Below are 17,853 nucleotides of genomic sequence, written 5' to 3'. Positions count from 1 at the left end.
CTCTTGCCCTGACCGGTTTGGCTCAGTGGATAGAGCGTCGGCCTTCGAACTGAAAGGTCCCAGGTTTGATTCCGGTCAAGGGCGTGTACCTTGGTTGCAGGCACATCCCCAGTGGGAGGTGTGCAGGAGGCAGCTGATCGATGTTTCTCTCTCACTGATGTTTCTAGCTCTCTGTCCCTCTCCCTTCCTCTCTGTCAAAAATCAACAAAATATATATTTTTAAAAAAAGAGATATGCCTCCATGCTCCGAGGGCCGGTTCCTGCCTGAAACCTCACCCTCGTGGGAAAGAGCTTGGGGAGGGCGCAGCTGTTTCCAAGATGACCCCTGCAGGGCTGACTTTCTTCCGGTTGGTCGAGCCTCAGTCATGATGCATTACACCCAGGGTTTTTATATAAATAGATAGTTGGTACATTTACCACATAACGTAATCCAATACAAAAATATAAAATATCTCTCCAGGTATTCAGGATGTTTTGTCTGATTTATATTTTAATGTTTTCCCTAAAATTGTCTTGTGTACTCTGGTTGATTCCTACATATTTTACAGGGATTTTTTTTAGCATTATGTATGGTAACTTTAAAAAAAATAAGACACAGTTATCTTCAAATATTTATTATATACCAATTAGATAAATCAGTGTTAAATGATCAGTTTTATCAAAAGAACTAAATATAATATTATGTAATATGAAAACAAACTGTAATAAACCAGAGGGATCTATATCTCTCCTAGTGCATAAGAGATATATTGAGAAAAAATTAACCGTTTTAATCTTACTCATATAGTCTTGGTTTATAACAGGGCCACATCCATATAAAGACAATTATTATGAGACCTAGATAATTCAACCTTAAATAATTACTTAAAATCTCCAAAACTGTAACATACAAAATACTGCTAACTCAGTAAGAGAAGTGCAGAAAACTTTATAATGCATTTAGATTTAGTGAACATAAAATTTGCATTAGATTTTAGAAGAGGGATGTAATGAAAAACAGAAAGTAATATCTTTATATGTGCATATATAGCTCCTATTAATGCAAGAAAAGCAGGAGCCAAAAATGCATACATAAGTGGATTAATGTAGCCACTCTGGAAAATCTCTTATTGAGGTCACCATAAATGTATTTCCTTCAAAATCTATTAAACTTTTCTTAGTCCACTCCAATTTATTGTGGTACTTGACATTGTTGACCTCCCACTCCATCTTTAAGTCTCCATTTTAGCGAGGGGAGTGCAGACTTTCTTATCTCAGCTTACCTCTGATTCACTGACTTCTCTTCCTACTCTTATTCTTGACCCTTTCATTGCTCTAGGTTTTGAATGAGGATTCTACATATTTGCCTTAACACTCATTGTTTCAGAATCATTTCTAACCATGGCCTTAATTGTTACTGTTATGGTAGTTTTAAATCTAGCCTTGTGTCTGGAATCCTATAAAAACTTCTCACCAGATATCCCAGTGGCATTTCGCTATGCCCTAAATTAACTGTCTTCCCTGTGAGGTTTTCTTTCATTTATACTTCCCTGGCTCTAATTGGTGTACCACAAATACATTGAATTTTTCAGAGTAGATACTATAAAAGTATTATTTGTGTCTCCTCCTCCATTACTTATATCAAATAAGACACAAAATCCATCTTTCCTTTTGTACTGGACTTTGTGTTTGCCCTGCCTAGACCCCCTTTATGAGGCACGTGATGTGCCCTGGGCTAGTGATGCTAGCACCTAACTGCTCCTAGTTACCCTTTCTCTAGAATCACACATGGCCCAATAGGAGCTGCCCTCTGGAAATTTATGTGTTCTTCACCTGTGGGTGGCTCAATGGTATTGACTATTAGAATCCAGGTATAAAAATACCACCTCTTTACCTTGGGGTATGACTGGCTCTGCAGCAAGTCATGCTCCAAAGCTTCTTGGGAGCTAAAGATGAACAAGGCTCTAGCAAAGACCACATCCCTTATCTGCTTCTTCCTCTGCCCTATGCTGCTTCCTTTCTTCTGAGGACACTCCTTAAATAAACCATGTCATGTGAATTGCAGTCTCCTAGTCTGCTTTCAGGAAATCTGACCTATAACACTGAGAAGTAGTCTTCAAAATATTTCTCAGTTGATCTCTTTCTTGGTATTTACATAGTCCTATTTCATGCCTAGATGAACTCTACATAAACTCTTTTGCAGTGCTCATCTTTTGTGCATTTTCTAAAGCTGGAACATTTTTCAGGGCTATCTTTGTAAAATATGACAGGCAGAGTATTGTAGTTGTTAATATACTACTTCTGTAGCCAGACTGCCTGGGATTGAATTCTATTTTCACAATGTATGAATTAAATGGTGAATGTCTTAATATCTCCATTTCTTAGTTTTCTATTTTCTTAGAAAAATAAAGAAAATAAGGATTTCCTTCCCTTTCAGGCCAAAATGGGATAGTATATGTAAAGCACTTTAATCAGAACCTGACAAATTCAATACAGTAAGTGTTAACTAACATTATTATTATTATTATTGACTTAATTATGTCACTCCCTTCTTCAAGAACTTACATGAGTTTCCCATTATACACATAATTTCAAATACAAACATCTCTACTGGTTTTCAAGATCTATCATAATCACTTTCGTCCCACTTTTATGAATTGATTTTGCAGTATTTTCTACAAACTACTCTACTTTCACTAAGCTAGTGCCTCATAATTTTCATAAATAAAAATTATTTGCTTCTTTTTCCCCACATTATTCTCACTATAAAATAGCATACCTATTTTTCCTGTCTGAACTCAAATATAATTTATCTGAAAAAATTTCATAATACTCAATCAAACCAAATAAGGAAATGAGTAGCATATGTTACATATGTTACTCATTTCCTTATTTGATTATCTCTTGCCCTTGGAATCAAAACCATATATTTCAGTTGAGGTTATTTGCAACTATAATAATTTCCTTAATTGTTCTATGGGTTATTTTTTCCTTCTCAAGATTATTGAAAACTTCTTGATGAAAGGTATCATGTTTTATGTCCTTTTGCATCACCAACAGCGTCGAAACCAATGCTATATGTTTGGCAAAGATTTCTTTTAATTCATGAAAGGAAAATATGTTTTATGTATTGCTGAGTATCAATGGTAGGCTTAAGGAGGACAGTAAATGATATGTAAATGATGGAAAACAAGTGCTTTTTAGTTTATCTTATCTCTTTAGTTTCTCTTATCTTTGTTTTCCTCAACTTTTATTCAGATATTGACATGTATCATATGTAAGTTTAAGGCATACAGTATGATGATTTGAAATATTTATATATTATGGAATGATTACCACAATATTTATTTACAATGATTATGTCCTGTTAATAAATTGACCCCATTATTAAGATATAATGATTATCTTTGTCTCCTGTTACTTCTTTGCCTTAAAGTCTATTTTGCCTGATATAAGTGTAGCTACCCTGAATCTCTTTTGGTTTCCATTTGCTTTGAATATCTTTTTCCATTCCTTTACTTTGTGACTATGTGTGTCTTTAAAGCTGAAATGAGTCTTTTTCTAGTAGACAGCATATAGTTGGGTCATATTTTAAAATCCATTCAGCCACCCTGCATCTTTTGATTGGAGAATTTGATCCAATTATCTTTAGAGTAATTGTTAATAGGTAAGAAGTTATAATGCCATCTTACTGTTTTCTGGCTGTTTTGCAGTTCCCTTGTTCTTTTCTTCCTCTCTTGCTGTATTTCTTTGTAAATTGATTATTTTCTATAGTTCTATGTTTTGATTCCCTTCTGTTTTCTTTTGTGTACCTACTGTAGGCTTTTGTTTTTGTGGTTACCATGAGACTTACAAAACACATTCTATAAATATAAGTCTATTTTAAGCTGATAACAACTTAACTTCAATCATGTAGAAAAACTCTACCTTTTAATTCCTCTCCCCATATTTTATGTTTTGATGTCACAATATACCTTCTTTATACTGTGTATCCATCAACTAATTATAGCTTTATTTGCTTTGAACACTTGTCCTCTAATCTCTATACTAGACTTAAGTGATTAATGCACCATCATACTACAGGATTAGATTATTCTGAATTTGTCTAAATACTTAGCTTTACTAATATGTTTTACACTTTCATGTTTTTGTGTTACTAATTAGACTACTTTCATTTCCGCTTAAAGAACACCTTTCAGCATTTCTTATAAGGCAGATCTAAGTGGTACAGTACTCTCAGCTCATGATCCTTGTGGCCTTGGGATGGTATCTGTACCTTTAAGGAAGTAGGTGCATTTCCCATTCTTACAGATTGGCTTGAGCAGTCAAAGCTCTTCACCTGTCAGCCTATCCAGGGATTCTGGGAGGACCATTTGGTGATGTCTGAAAGCAGGCTTCCTGCTGGAGTCTTTGGATGGACAAGTCTGGTGTCTGGTCAGAAGGTGGCAGTCTTGGAGCTTGGTGCTAAGGACCAGCCTAGTGCCTGACTCTGCATGGGTAGACCTGGAGCCTAGGATCATTGGGGTGAGTCAGGCCCTTGAGTCAGAGGTGACTGGCCTGGGACTTGGGTCTGCATGTGCAGACTTAGGTCCTAGATCAGTGATGGCAAACCTATGACACGCGTGTCAGAGGTGACACGCAAGCTCATTTTTTGGTTGATTTTTCTTTATTAAATGGCATTTAAATATATAAAATAAATATCAAAAATATAAGTCTTTGTTTTACTATGGTTGCAAATATCAAAAAACTTCTACATGTGACACGGCACCAGAGTTAAGTTAGGGTTTTTCAAAATGCTGACACGCTGAGCTCAAAAGGTTCACCATCACTGTCCTAAATCAACAGAGGGCAGCCAGGCACAAGGGACTACTGGGTTGGGCCTGGCATCTAGGTTTACAGGGTCTGGATTGGTGTTGGGATGTTCTGGGAACCTGATTTCATAGGATTTTGACTGTAGGCTGGAGTCATTGTGGCTGGCATGGCGCTGGGATAACCTGGAGCTTGGGGTCTCCCAGTCAGTCCATGACCTGAGAGTTTGGGGGTCCAGCCTGAAGATGTGTTCTGCTAAAGAAGATATGGTGCTGAGATAAGCATAAAGCCCATCTCTGTGGGAACCAACCTCTACTCTAGGTCTATGGGGGTCTGGGGATGTGGGAGCTGGCCTGGTGCAGGGTGGAACAAAAGCTGGGGTGTGTAGTAGTTGGCCCTGTTGGGCCTAGTCAACTAGAGCCTGGGTTTGTTGGAGGTTGCCTGCCTTCAGGGTTTCAGGGGTCCTATTGGGAACTTGGGGCCACAGGAACCTTCTTGAATCATGAAAGCAGACCAACCCTTGGAGGTGCTGGGAGCCTGGGTCCACGAAAGCCACAGGGATCCGGGGGCCTTGGGTGCTGCTGGAGCTGTGGGTATTGCCTGGGGCCAATGGAGCCTTTTTTTGTTTTGTTTTTCTGAAATTGGTACAAAGCTATTATAAACTATCAAGCTGATTGAGATACCTGGGTGAATGTTGCATTTAATAAAATGGAAGAAATGAGTTATTCCTCGGCCATCAAATATGGTCTTTATTAGTAAGCTTTCCCTGAGTACAGAGAAACAGACCTACTTGCCTACACCTGAGTATTCATATCTAACTTACTTATAAAATATTTTTTGCTATATGTAATGTTTTAAGTGTTTCTAAATACATTATTTCAATTACCACTCCTCATTCTTGTCCTAGCCGGTTTGCTCAGTGGTTTGAGCATCGGCCTGAGGACTGAAGGGTTGCAGATTCCATTCCTGATTCCAGTTAAGGGCAGGTACCTCAGTTGCAGGCTCAGTCCTGGGTCCCATCCAAGTGGGTGTGGGAAACAACCAATCAATATGTCTCTTTCACATCAATGTTTCTCTCTGTGTCTCTTCCCCTCCCTTATATTCTCTCTAAAAATCAATGGAAAAAGTATCCTCAAGTGAGGGTTAGCAACAAAAATAATGCTCATTTTAAAATGTTAAAAAAATGTACATACTTTAACAGCTGATTCTATTACATTTTGAAAATGAAATGTATATTGATAAACACTGCCTTTTAATTATTCAAAGTGTGAATACATTTTTTGGGACACCCTGTATATGCTTATATATCTCTTTTATTTTCTTTCTTTTTTCTTTTCTTTTTAGAAAGAGGGAGAGGGAGAGGGAGGGAGGAGAAAAACACTGGCTGCCTCTTGCATGGCCCATACCTGGATCAAGTCTGCAACCCTGGAATTGAACTGGCAACCTTTGGGTACATAGGACAATGCCAAACCAACTGAGTCATACCAGCCAGCTTATACATTTCTAAAACATGTTAGTGCCTCCTTTATCCTGTCTAGGAGCCCTACTCCCCAGGATTAAGCTTTTGTTAACAGTATGTTTTATATCCTTTCACACTCTTTCTACGCACATAAAATTATAAATGACATTATTTCCAAGTCAAAGGATGTTAGTTATTTAAGAATTTCTCACATATTTTCAATGCACTTACTCTTAATAATGACTAAAGGGAGAAACAAATGTTCATAAGCTAAATCCTATATCATTGTATACCATCTAGTCTAATATATAAAGAGCCAGGGTGCATAAGGTTCAAAACGACCAAACAGACGTCCAAATGCCAGGCTGCACGTGCAGCAGGCTCAGGTGGGCGGGGACTGGCGAGCAGGCTGAACTGCTGACTTCTCAGTCCCTCCTGAGTTGCGGGTGCTATGGTGACTCAGCACTGACTGCCGCTGCCATGGGCAGGTGCAATGTGATAGTTCGGGGGCCCCTGCCATCGCCCCTCAAATGCCCCACAGAGGGAGGCCCAGGCTACCCAGCTGATGGCAGTGGGTGGGGTCTCTCTCTGCGGGGCAATCAATCGCGGAGCTCCCAGACTGCGAGAGGGCGCGGGCTGGGCAAAATGACCCACCCCCCTGCCGAGTGCACAAATTTCATGCACCGGGCCTCTAGTCCTATATAATAAAAGCCTAATATGCTAAGTGTCCAGTTATCCTGTGACCAATTGACTGTTCAACCAATCAAAGCATAATATGCTAATGATATGCTAACGCCGCTCAACTGATCACTCTCACGTGCACTGACCACCAGGGGGAAAACAGTCAACTGCTCTACCAGTCACCATGATGTGCACTGACTACCAGGGGGCAGATGCTTTGAATGGTAGTTTAGATTGCTGCTGGGGTCTGGCTGATTGGGACTGAACGAGATGGTGCCAGACATGCCCTGAAGCCCTCCCATGGTCCCTCTCTGGCCCAATTGTGCACCAGTGGGGTCCCTTGGCCTGGCCTGCCTGTACCCTCTTGCCTGGAACCCCTTGGGGGATGTCAGAGAGCCAGTTTCAGCTGGATCCCACAGGCCACTCCCCTCGGGTGGGTGCCAGATGCAGGGCTCATGGCTGGTGAGCACTGCTATGACAGCGCGAGCCTCTCCCAATCAGGAATGACTGGGTGCGAGCTTGCAGCAGGGGCTGGGATGAGCTGGAGCAGCATGTAGGAGTTGGACTGCGGGTTTCGGCCCAATCCCTCCAGGCCACCAAGAGGGACCCCACCCATGCACAAATTCATTCACTGTGCTTCTAGCTACATTATAACAGAGTAGGCCCTGAAAAATCTCTTCTCTTACCTTTAAAAATTCAACAGTCCAATTTTTAATATTGACCTTGTCAGTCTAATTTTCAAACCTGACATCCCTGATTACAGGCAGCCTACCTATCAAAATATCCTCTGTATTTAGTACTCAGAAATTTACATTCAAGTGTTTTGTTCATTTGCTGATAATCAATTATTCTGGGCTATTTATGAAAAGTCTATATTTTATTTTGTTAAATATATTTTTATTGATTTCAGAAAGGAAGAAAGAGATAGAAACATCAATGATGAGAGAGAATCATTGATTGGCCATCTCCTACATGGCCCCTATGGGGGATCGAGCCCACAACCTGGGCATGTGCCCCAACCTGGAATCGAATTGTGACCTCCTGGTTCATAGGTGGATGCTCAACCACTGAGCTACACCAGCTGGTCTGAGAAGTCTATATTTATTTTCAAATTTCTCTGAGGACTTAAAGCACAAATAAATTCAGAATTATGATTGCTTTTCATTCTAAGAATATATTAATGTGCCATTTTTATGATTATTAGCCTTTCAGAGTGAACCTACTTTTAAATATGCCTAACAATAATCTAATGTATCTATATAGACATAGTATTTCATAAATACATTGATAATTGTGATCTACATCAGATAAAAATATATATACAATATAACTAGCATCAAACAAAATATTTTATGAAGAGCCCTTCAATGCTCATAATCTATTAACTTAAATAGAAATGTATTTGAAAGTTTTGAATGATGAAATATTTATATGAAATTAAATATACATGATCTTTATGGATGACTATTTAGTGAGTGCTTATGACATCAGCTTGCAGTGCCTTTCTTGAAAGAGCAGTAGATCTTAATGCAAATTATTTTTTTTCCTTATTTAAAATTATAATAGACCAAAACCTTTCAGTGCTGATGACTGCATCACCAATTATAATTTTGCCCAAAGACAATTTGGGCAAAATTATAATTTGTGCATTAATTAAAATATAATTGAATAACGTAAGAGTCCATTAGTTTATTACTATTACTAAAATGATTATTTGGTTAAAGCAAAAAGCTAATTTTGCATTAATTATAATCAGTTCATTGTACAAAAGTATACATAAGGGGGTACAATGTACCTGCTGTTACTGAAAATAGTGCTTTTTTTTTAGGTGCCCCATAAATATTTCCCACATCTTTGTTAATATATGCACATTCAACTTAGAATCGTAAGTATGTAAATTACTTGTAAAATAAATAGTGTTAAGTTTTAAAGCATGGTGTAAATATAATTATTTATTTTAATTAATTTAGCAGATAGTCTTAGGCTAATTTTTTTCCTCACTTGAAGACAATGTAGATAATTGATAATAACACAATTTATTTAATATGTGATAAATATATGAAATATTTAAATGTTGATAATATGTATAAAAGAAATACATTGTTAAGATGTTTTAAAGTAATTGAAACCAAGAAGCAATTTTACTTCCTAATAATCAAAATTATTATAATACAACTTGTATAATTAAACAAATTATTTAAAAATAATATAACAACCTAGATAAAAAGAGTAATAAAGAAACCAATGTAGAATATAATATGGAAGAATTTATCAATGTATTGGTTAAAAATACTTCAAATGACAAATATTATATTACTAACAATAGAAGACTATAAGATAAATTATATGAATTATATTAAACACTTCTCTCTTTTAAAAAAATAATGAGCATTTGATGTGCTAATATACTTTTGAATTGATTGAGTACGTCTATATTCTTAAATATATATAATTATTTAATTTAACTTATAAGTTAAATGGAGAAAATTTAGTAACACTTAAATTAAGAATACATTTAATAATATAATTTTTATCTAAATGCTAGTTAGGTTGTAGCTTAGGATAACCTGCATATTTTCCACACATATTGCTACTTAAATCTCTCAATAATAATGACTATTAATGTGATATCATAAAAATATTTGAAAAATAATTGTGAATACTATATTATTGCCATAGTTTGCTTACAGATTGAATCCCACATGATTTATATAACTTCTTCAATGTCAATTGTTCCTTCCTATGTTATGCCTATCTAGTTTTAGTGTATTAGTTCAAAGTCAGTGTCCACATTTTAATATTGTTACCAGGGTAGAAATAGAGCCTTCTTTTTCAGGAATCCTTTCAATAATCCACATTTATATGCATATATTATCTAGATAATACAACTTAAGTTAAAAATCACAAGGAAGAGAAGTACACTAAAATATTTTTGTATGTAGGTAATTTACCTTTTCTATTAAATCATTAGTATGAATAGTATTAAATGATATGTCAAGGTTATCTAAGGCTCTTCGTCTATATATTCAACTACTTAAAATAATCAGTATCAATATTAAACTAAAATTATTTTTTCATTTAAAAAAATTGAGTAAAATACCAACATTAAATGTAATGAATTTTAATAGGTAAACTGATAGCAAATCAATATGGCACAAGATAATCAGATGTCTAGTTCATGAAACTTGAAATTATCAATTAGCCTATATAATAAAAGCCCAATATGAAATACTTTGAATTTCCTAGTTGAAACAAATAATATGTACCCAAGGTAATCTTACTTCCTTTCAAAAAGTCAATCATAAAAGCATATCTCATTTCAGATCTTAGAAATATATACTACATTAAGATTAATTTCCACTCAATATAATTGTGAATCATATAAAACAGAGCATTTATCAACCAGTTAAAGGAAGTTGTATTTTTGTTGTTGTTAATACTCACCCTAGGATATTTTTCCATTGACTTTTAAGGAGAGTGGAAGAGAGAGGGAAAGACAGAAAGAAACATCAATGTGAGAGAAACACATCAATTGCCAGGACCCTTTGGTCTTCAGGCTGCAGGCTGATGCTCTATCCACTGAGCCAAACCCGCTAGGGCAAAAGTTGTATTTTTGAACTGCTTATATTTGCTTTATTTCTTTAAAAGATTACTGAAAGAAATAAATAAAAACAAAAGAAAAATACCCAAGCTTTCTTAGAAATATGAATTCTTAATTCTCTAATCATGAAAGTTTGTAATCTATCTACCAGACTATCACTTTTAAATGCATAAATACATGTTTACAATAAAGACAGATTACTATACCTGTGTGCAGGTATCTTGCGGTTCCCTACAATCAGGATGACATCACAGAGCTGCTGTTGTTTCAAGTAACTTTCCATTTTCCTGAAGGTTTGCTCAGCATGGTGAACGGCCTGATAGAATTCTTCAGAGCTGCTGGAGTCCAAATCACTTTGAGGTGTCAATGAATGGCTAGTTGCTGACAACCTGCAAACCACACACAAAATTGTTGGTGTTTATAAGGCCCACAAATTGTCCAGAACTACATTCAGAGTTTTAAAAATGTACGAAGAAAATCAATGACTCTCTCTTTATCTTCTTCATTATTAATATGTTAAAAAAATTCGTTTTGACCCTAGCTGGTTTGGCTTAGTGGATAGAGTGTTGGCCTGAGGACCAAAGGGTCCCGGGTTCGATTCCTGTCAGGGGCACATACTTTGGTTGCAGGCTCCTCCCCGGCCTGATCCCTGATCAGGGCTCTTGCAGGAGGCAACCAATCGATATGCTTCTCTCACATCGATGTTTCTCTCTGTCTTTCCCTCTCTCTTCTACTCTCCCTAAAAATCAATGGAAAATTATCTTCTGGTGAAGATTAACAAAACAACAACAAAAAAATCTATTTTGGGTTAAATGTTTTCTTCAGGAAGCAGTAAATAAATTATAAATTATCTGCCTTTTTGTCTTTAAAAAGACTTAAAAGATAGGTTATCTGTATTTATAATAACATAAAGTTAGTAAACCTGAAAAAGTCCCACACATAGTAAAATACAAACATGCCTAGTCTAAAATTAATTACTAATACGATATTACTTTTTTCCATTTGATATTGAGGTAGATCATCTTAGTATACTATTTTAAATGATGATTCTTGTGAGGTATGGTAAATGTTACCTGACAGAAATAGGTGAATTTTATTATGAGAAATTATGAAATATGGTTCATAAAAGATTAATAATAAATTATAAATTACTGTTTCATATTCTGTACCTAACTGGTTAAACAAAAATATGCAATAATACAGAATGTATTACTTCAGTTACTTATGTTTTAATCATAAGTAACAAACTTCAGGATTTCAAAAAGCCCATGATACTTAAGTATGGCTACTTCATCTATTAATATAGTAGACTGTTCCGTGATGAAGACATTTTAGTATCCTTAGATGTATGATGTGCCCACCACAGCCATCAAGAGTAATGAATAATAATGAAATGGCTTATTTCAAGATAGAGGGTAATATGGAATATTCTGCTTCCAATTACAATGCAATAACTTGTAGCTGACTAGATCCTTCACCAAGAACACCAGAAATAAAGTTACATATAATATCAAAATAATTATTTGTGTTTAATAATAGCTACTAAAGCAGCTATGCCATGAAGGGCCAAGATCCTCTAGTAAAGGCGTATTCATGGAAGTCAGCTCATTAGTCTGTGCTGGCCCCATCCCCTAGGTATTTACTAATTATAAGCAGCAATATAATGTAGCAGCTAAGCACAACTTTTGTTAGTGTCATGAGGTTTGGAGGAAATAATGATTATTGGAATTGTGGGTTCCAAAGTTAGCCAGAAAGGTAAAGGGGGCAGGGAGGCGGGCATAAAGGAGGGAAGATTAGGTAAGGCTGTCATGGGGAATCATGTTTTCTCTGGAGGTATTTGCTGATTCCTAAGCCATGCTAGACAACAGAAAATGGCTTATAGAAAGCGGAGGAGTTAAGCAGAGCTTGAAAAATAAACATCTGAATTTAAGGACCAACAGGGAAAAGGGACTGTGATAAATACACAGGCTCGCACCTAGACTTCTTAAGGGCCGTATCCTAGGGGTTAAGGAAACTAGAAAAAGATAAGATAATACAGAGACTGAAACTTAGATTTAGATCAGTAAAATCTCTAATTGCAATGTGGTAATTTTCTAATCTAAATGTCAGAAAACAGTCAAAATAGATTCTTTTTAGGAAAAGATAACCTCATCTGGACTCTATGATTTCTTTTGCACATATATGATGCTTGCCATTAAAGAAAAAGAATAGCAGGCCTATAAAGAAACAGGACCTAGGGAGAATTAACAGAGAATAGAAACAGGCTCCCAGGTGCTGCAGGAATCTCTGGATGGGTCATAATTACTTACTTAATAGATGTGAAGATAGCTGTCATTAATATATTTTAGTATAGGTGACAAGCTGAAGGTTTTCATAGCACATTATGTTATATGAAAAAATCAAATGGAAATAAATAAGAAAATATAATGCTATAACTTGAGATTTTGGAAGATGAATGAATTTGCAGTCTGGATGCATATGAAGAAGACAAAGTGATCTAAAAATATTTAAACTAAAATATTGAGATAAAAAGCTAAAAAAGTATTTTCAGAAACATAAAACATGGTATGAAATTATAATATTCATATAATTATAACTGTAAAAGTAGGGGAGAAGCATGATGAGCCAAATGTCATTTGAAGAAAGAATGATCAAAAGTTGTGAAAAATGTATTAAAGACACAAATTCCAAGATAAAATGAAGAAAACTACACATCATAATAAAACCAAAGCAATAAACAGTAACAACAAAGCAAACAAAAATCCCTCTTTCTTAGAACTTGCCAAAGAACAGAAAAAGAACTTGTCCCCAATTCATTAAATGAGGCAAATATAACATGGATGCAAAACCTAAAAAGGTTGTTACAAGGAAGGAAAATTAATGGTCATTCTCTGTCCTAAATATATTTGCAAACATCCTAAACCAAATATTAGCAATCAAATACAGAAATGTACATGAAAAAAGATATCCTATATAATAAAAGCCTAATATGCAAATTTACCAAACAGCGGAATGACCGGTGGAATGACCAGTTGCTATGATGCACACTGACCACCAGGGGGCAGACGCTCAATGCAAGAGCTGCCCCCAGCCCGCAGGCCCCAGGCCAGCCAAGGCAGGTGCCAGCAGGGTCTCTCCCACCCCCCCGATCGCCCCGCAATTCGCCCCACAGATTGGCCCTACCCATGCATGAATTTCATGCACTGGGCCTCTAGTGTATATATAAAAAAGTGTCAAATATATAGTTGATAATGCATCACAAGTAAGTTGGATTTAATTAAGGTGCACATTTTAGTCATATAAAGCCACCTAATTCATTCAGATAGAAAGCATCATATTTAATGGAAACCCTTTCTCCTTGAGTTTGAAAATGAAATCCATTCATACTGCTTTTATTCAACAGTTTTCTGGAGGTCCTTGCCAGTGTAATATAACAAGGGAAAAATAAATGAAGTCCATTAGAGCTAGATAAGGAAAATGTATAACACATTATTTTTAAAAATTTGTGTACATAGCTATCCAAAAAAACTACAGACAAGTTTTAAATTTAAATTCATTGAAAATATGTGTGTCCTCTGATATCTACAATATCTGTCTACACGATATGGTTATTTTCATCATACTTTACAACTTTCTCCTTAAATTTTTAAAACTAATAGAATTTTTTCAGTACCATATGTTTGCTTTTCATAAGTTTATATATTATAACCCCAGTGTATGGTCATTTCCCAGCATATATTTTAGGGATGTAGGTTCAGGCATATGCAATAAGAGCAGCAGAATTCTCCCACAGATGAACACATTGAATAGAAAAGTCACAAAAAGCTCTGCAGGATGCATTTAAAAATCTAGAATGAACATATTATTATTGGTTCTCAGGGAACTAAGGAGAATCAAGTCGGGGGTATCAATTGCCAAATAGATTAAAACTGTCCCATTGAGATCTGTTATTTCTTGTCTGGTACCAGATTTCATGAATAAGGTCTAAAAACCAAGATATTAGAGACTGCCCTGAAGAGTAGCTCCAGACTTGTTTAAAGGAGATTAGGGATAAAGGATCCATTCAGATCTTTATGTTCCTCTCTTACAAGGCACATAACATACCTAGGGCAGAAAATTTTACACCTCACTAAGAGTTTTATACCTGGGAAATGTTACCAAGATAATACTTCAATATACTTTTTTTTTCAAGTTACCCAATTTCTGTTGGGTGAAATATTAGCACAAATAGGGGAAAAATAGAATAATACATTTTTAGAGTTTGGTTGAGACCATAGATATAACATGAACAGGACATAGAATTTGACAGTACTAACAGTCTAAAAGCTAATTGCTGTCAAGATAGCACCGTCTTTTATTTTATTTACTTTTTAAAATATATTTTTATTGATTTCTGAGAGGAAGGGAGAGGGAGGGAGAGATAGAAACATCAATGATGAGAGAGAATTATTGATCAGCTGCCTCCTATACGCCTCCTACTGGGAATCCAACCATGACCTCCTGTTTCATAGGTTGATGCTCAACCAATGAGCCACACCTGTCAGGCAGCACCTCCTTTTATGGAATCTAGTTACCCTAATAAATATTGGCTATAATATGGGCTTTTCTGAAAATATTAAAAGTAATTCGAAAGAATAAATCTTAAAAGAACAGAGAGCTAGAAATTGGCTTTCAAACTATTTCTTTTCAGAGTTCATGTTCAATCCTAAATTTTTTCCCCTTACATTTCTTATGCTTTGAGTTTCTCTATATTATAACTGAAAATAAGTCACTTTCCTTGAAGACTGGTTGATCTGTCAGAGATTTGACTTGATTTTCTCCCCATAAAGCCATTGTCACAGTGCGTGCACATTTCCTCATAAATCATTTCCTGATCTCAGGATTGAGTTGTCCTTAACCTTTGACCTCAGGATTTGAAAAGGAGTTTTCACATCAGAACACTAATGGTTTTTATGCTGAGGTTCATTATTTAAAATTCTTCCTATCACATTCCACCCTTATTAGTTCAACACATGGGACCTTAAAATTTTAGGAAATAGGTTAGATCTTTACAGTGGGTCCTGTAAGTACTAAGTAAAATCTGACATTGGATTATTTCTATTATTGTCTAATTTTTATATCTTCATTAATTTAACCATACGGTCGCTTTCTAATCTAAGAATCTCTCAGATGGTATAATGTGACACTGTAATATTCATATAATATGACATTGTTATTGCCACTCAATAACATAAATCTTCAACTTACAAGAAATGTAATTTAAAAAGTTCAATATGATCTCGTCGCATCAGAATTTAAACTTGCTTAAGGTTCCCCCAAACTAAGATATATAAAACAATAAAATTAATAAAATGTTTTCTTGACCTCATGAACTACTCAAGCCATGGTGATTCCTCTCTATTTTCTTGTACAACCAGCTGTTTTTCAAGTGTGGTATGCACTCATTATATTAACTCCTGATTCTCTGAATACTCTTCAATACATTTCAGTTTTACTTCCCCAACCACCCATCTAATAAAATTGCTTTGGCCAAGTGCACTAGTATTTTTTCTTGTGATTTAGTTTAGCTTTCATTTTAATTTATTACCTTAATTACTGAGAACTGACCAACATACTTTCCTGTTTCTGGTTTAAACAATTGAGGACTAAACATCATTTACTTTCCCTGTACCAAACAATTTGGAGATGAAGCATGTTTTCCTATTCTTGCGCTAAACATGTTGAGATTAGGAAGAAATGATTTAGGTCTTGCATCAGGAAATAGTTACTTGTAGAAGGTAAGACTGTGAATTAACTTTTAAAAAGCTATAAAAACCAATAGTTATTCATCTGTTTGCACTTTAAGACACTCACCTATGTGCCAATCTAAAGCTATTACATCATAAATTCTGACTATTGCCAATCAGGCCTCAGCCTTCCTGGTTCCAATTCCATATCATGTGTTATTTCTTATATGATTCAGAACTTTTTCAACTTTTAATACCCTTTCAATCAATTTTTAATTCTAGCCAAACTAAATAATTCCAGTTTCTGGAACATCACATCTTTCTTCTAGAGATTTCATACACATATTTTTCTTTTTCTGTGATTTTTACAACACATTGGACATTCTTATGGATAACTTGCTTTAAACCTCAGAGATCAGTTTAAATATAACTTCTTTCAGAAAAGATTTCTTTTAATCCTCATAGCTTGAATGGGAGGAAGTGTTGTTACTCTGACATGCTAATTACAAGTATGGTTTAAATACATTGATGGCTTGTAGAATATTTTAGGAATATAACATCTATTTATTAAATAAATGAGTGAAGAATATTTTATGAAATGATGGTCTGGACCAAGTACCAATATTAACGTATTATGATTTGCTTTGTTTATTTGTTTAATAGAACACAAATATGTTTTTGGTAAAGGAATTTATAGTAACAGAGTGCCTAACATGAAGAGGATAAATGTTTGCATGAATTGTGATTGTTGAATATTGAAAAAATTCCAGAACTCAGGAGAAAAAGAGAGAGAAAAAAAGCAAACATAACTACTATAACCAGAATATATACTCTCTTGCATTCTCTGGTAATGCATTTATGTACATTTTGAAAATACTAAAGGATACAATAAACATACTACAAAATGATCCCTAATACTAGATCCCAGCTTTATTATAATTTCTTTAATGTCTGTGAGTAAGAGTAGAACTAAAATAGCAAAATAAATTTGCAAGCAGTTCTGTTTCTCTTGAGTGATGAGTTAGCTCTTGTTTTGAGAAAAGAATATAAGGAGCATGTTTATATTATCAAATAAAGAATTACCCATAGATAGTCCTTGAGCAAGACCTAAGTATAGTAAAAGATACTTTTATTTAACTGAAAAAATAGCTGGTTTTTTTTAGTCCTGCAAATTTAGTGGACATTGCAGGCAATGTATGTCTCATTATATTATGTTTCCATTAAATAAATATTTACCTTAAGTTATAAAAATACTAGAGGCCCAGGGAATGGATTCATGAACTGGTGGGGGTTGTGGCCTGCAGGGATTGGCCCTATGAAGGAGCACCACTCATCCTTGTCAGCCGAGTGGCTGTGGACCCACCCTCAGAGCAGCTGCTCCCACTGTGGGAGCACTGCTCATCCCAGTCAACCGAGCAGCGCTCCCCACTGTGGGAGTGCACTGATCACCAGGGGGCAGCGCTGGAGTTGAGTGTCTGCCCCCTTGTGGTCAGTGCATGTCACAGAACTGGTCGACAGGTCCTTCTGGTGGTTCCGCCATTCAGTTGCTGGGCTTTTATATATATAGACTAGTAGCCCAGTGCACGAAATTCGTGCAC

At 35.6% G+C, this 17,853-nt stretch overlaps 1 protein-coding gene across 1 annotated transcript in view; it reads right to left on the bottom strand.

Annotated features, from left to right (window-relative positions):
* KLHL1 (kelch-like family member 1) overlaps positions 1-17,853 on the bottom strand; it is a 378,971-nt gene that overhangs the window by 226,627 nt on the left and 134,491 nt on the right. The window contains exon 2 of the mRNA XM_005871702.2: positions 10,736-10,918. Coding sequence (XP_005871764.1) covers positions 10,736-10,918 — 183 coding nt within the window. The remainder of the gene's footprint in view (positions 1-10,735; positions 10,919-17,853) is intronic.

This window comes from Myotis brandtii, unplaced genomic scaffold (genome assembly GCF_000412655.1).
Source record: "Myotis brandtii unplaced genomic scaffold, ASM41265v1 scaffold353, whole genome shotgun sequence".
Classification (NCBI taxonomy): Eukaryota; Metazoa; Chordata; class Mammalia; order Chiroptera; family Vespertilionidae; genus Myotis; species Myotis brandtii.
This window is presented reverse-complemented; position numbering and strand designations above follow the sequence as displayed.